At 36.8% G+C, this 3,314-nt stretch overlaps 1 protein-coding gene across 1 annotated transcript; it reads left to right on the forward strand.

The window, feature by feature from the left end:
* Positions 1–399: 399 nt before the first annotated feature.
* LOC110920944 (F-box/kelch-repeat protein At3g61590) lies at positions 400–2,989 on the forward strand. The gene is made up of 2 exons (XM_022165189.2): positions 400–756; positions 1,411–2,989. The coding sequence occupies exon 2, from the start codon at positions 1,431–1,433 to the stop codon at positions 2,643–2,645; it is 1,215 nt and encodes a 404-aa protein (XP_022020881.1). The 5' UTR covers positions 400–756; positions 1,411–1,430; the 3' UTR covers positions 2,646–2,989.
* The last annotated feature ends 325 nt before the right edge of the window (positions 2,990–3,314 follow it).

The following is a 3,314-nucleotide window of genomic DNA, read 5'->3' on the forward strand; positions in this document are numbered from 1 at the left end:
TTTTGCATTTCAATACTTAAAACTTGATGTCGTTTCTTCTTTAACTTTATAAAACTTATCTATACAATACTTGATCTTTTTTCACTTACAACGTAAAACAATTTAAAAAAATATATAACACTAAACATGTCAACCAGTCAACACGTAGACGAACCCAAACACAATCTGTTTGGCTAAAGTTCTTACGATTCTACCCGAAACTTACCTAAACTCGTTTAACCAATACGTGCATTCACACCCTTTCCATCATATTCTATCTTATAATTAAATTAAAAATAACTACATTTTAATCTTTTTCTGTAAAATATTTTTTATACCTTTATCATTATATTTACTTTATCCACCACTCATAAAATATATTAAAAAACTTCCTATGCTACCTCAGTCCACCCATCTCCCCTCCACTTTCCCATTTAAAATGCATCAAATCCTCCACACCTCAAAACCAACCCTCCACCTTCTCTTTCTTTGTTACACTTCCTCACTCCACTACCCATTGTTTTTGTGACCCATAGAAGCCCTAAAATAAACAAAAATTAAATTAAAAAAAACCTTTTCAAATCCACACTTCTTGTTTTGTTGAAGAACAATCAAGAAACTGATATTCATTCACAAACACCCTTTTCATTTCATGGAGTAAACTTAGGGCTTTCTTTATTTCCCTTCTTCAAGCTTTATTCTTTTCACCAATCTTGAAATACCCATTTGGAATCATGCATTCAAACAAGAACCCAAGAATCTTTAAAGCTAATTAAGGTAACTTTTCTTGAAATTTTGACCAATATTATCCAAAGTATTGTATGTGTCACACATGTTAATGTTCTTTTAGTTTATGATTGGTGTGTTCTTTAGATTTGAAGTGGCTTTTTTCTGATGTTTGACTGATTGCTCTATCTTCTCCTATTAGTACTTTACCTAACTTTTATTATTTTATCACCATTTTGATCTTAAATAATTTCCCCTCTTTTAAAATCTTCTTTTTATGGTTTTAATTGGGTAGAAATCTTGATATCATTTTATAAAAATCATAAGTTTTGTTGTGAGTATCTTTTCTTGTTTATTTTCTTGATTTCTTCACATCAAGAATATATTTAATATAAATATTATATTGAGATAATGATGTACTATTTTGTCTTGATAGTGACTCTGTTTTGCAGTTTATTTCATCATCATTGTCAAGAATATGCCCTTGAATGTCTATATATGCATATAAAATTATAAATGTATATTCTGTTTTCATGAATTAATTTGGGAATTTTGCTGGTTTTTTTTTTTTACTGATTTGCATTTATTTCCATATAATTTTAGGCTGTTTGCTGGTTTTGATCTTGTGATTTGCTCTTTTGATTTGATTTGTTGTAAAAAAAGTTGAACCATTTTGACATGATTTTGATTAAATTTCTTCGTTAGGTTTGTTTGAATATAATTGGATGAAGGGGGAATCATCATGGGTTAGTCACTTTGTTGATGACAACAAGGATTTCGATTCGTTTTCGGAGGTTGATGATGAGGGTACTAAGGACAATTCACCCGTGGTTTCGGTTGATGTACTGCTGCCTGATGATCTGCTGGAGCGAATTCTAGCTTATCTCCCTATCGCAAGCATCTTTCGGGCCGGTTGTGTGTGCAAAAGATGGTATGAAATAGTGAATTCAAGACGGTTTTTATGGAACATATCGCCCCTTACGCCGCAAAAACCGTGGTATTTCATGTTCACGAGTTCAGATGAAGCGAGCGGATACGCTTACGACACTGTTTCAAGAAAATGGTACGGGATCGAGCTCCCGTACATGATCAAAACCTCGAGATGGTTCATTGCTTCATCATGTGGTTTAGTTTGTTTCATGGATAAAGATAGTAGAAGTGAGCTCTATGTGTGTAATCTCATCACCAAATGCTGTATTCGACTCATCGAGCCGCCTGGTTTACGGTTTTGTGACTATAGTGCCCTCTCGATCGCGGTTGACCGAGTGTCAGCGAACTATACGGTGAGCGTGGTGAAATCTAGACAAGTTCCCGAAAACTACTTCCAGTGGGATCTCTCGATCCACACGTACGACTCGGTGACGATGACATGGACGGCAACCGTGTCCGAGATGCTGACGGGGTGGCGAGGTGGTGATGAGAGCGTGATATGCAACGGGGTTTTGTATTTCTTGATTTACGCAACCGGGTCGTTTCAAGAAAACCGACACGGGCTCGTGAGTTATGATCTTTCGACCCGATCACCCGTTCGTAACTTGCTGACACGCGGTTTTATCTCGGTCCCGTGTTCTCTTACTTGCGGGCGGTTAATGAACCTTAACGGGACTTTAGTGATGGTGGGCGGGATCGGGAAACAAGATCGACAAGATATCATCACAGGGATCGGGATTTGGATTCTTGAAAACACGAAACAATGGCGAGAAGTGGCCCGAATGCCACACCGGTTCTTTCAAGGGTTCGGTGAGCTCGACGACGTGTTTGCTAGTAGCGGGACCGATGATTTGGTCTACATTCAGAGTTACGGTGCACCGGCTCTTTTGGTTTTCGATTTGCAAAAGAATCAATGGAAATGGTCACAAAAATGCCCCGTTAGTAAACGGTTTCCGCTTCAACTGTTTTCCGGGTTCTGCTTCGAGCCCAGACTTGATATCTCACCATAATCGTATCGAACCCAGCCCGGCCCGGCCCGGCCCGGCCCGTTATCAAAACCGTAAGGATTTTCTCCAATTTAATTACCCTGTTGCAAACTGTGTATTACACAAAAGACTTATGATACATTTGCTAAATCTTGTGTGTTTGATTTTGAAATGCATCTTTTTGTCTGTACAAACCTGATGGGTACTGGGCTAAAAAAGGTTGTACTCTTTGCATGTATGGTAGTACACACAATGTACCAGTGATTTGGGATTTTACCCATAAAAAAAACTGATTTACCCAGAGAAAAAGTGAAAACCCACCTCAAAGTTGTCACCATCTTTAATATACTTTATGGTTTTTGAGGTCCCATGCCATCATGTCAAGTCCATCATCTATATACGATATATTTGTCACATTATTATTTATGTAAGTATCATTGTTGTGAGTTTAATTAAACTTGTATAAATTTGGTTTTAAGTTTGTTTATTAAATGAGCTCATGTGTGTGTATTGGAGATGTGTTTTGACTCGTTTCAAGCTTTTATTTACACTTTTCGATCACAAAAGGTGTGTTTGGTTATAGTGTGACCGTACAATCATCATCAATTCATCATTGATGATATTATTTCTAAGTATAGAATGGATGATGTGATCACTCAATAAAATGACAAATGTTCTTTCTTTCTCTAGAGG

The sequence above is a fragment of the Helianthus annuus genome, chromosome 17, assembly GCF_002127325.2.
Source record: "Helianthus annuus cultivar XRQ/B chromosome 17, HanXRQr2.0-SUNRISE, whole genome shotgun sequence".
NCBI classification, from domain to species: domain Eukaryota; kingdom Viridiplantae; phylum Streptophyta; class Magnoliopsida; order Asterales; family Asteraceae; genus Helianthus; species Helianthus annuus.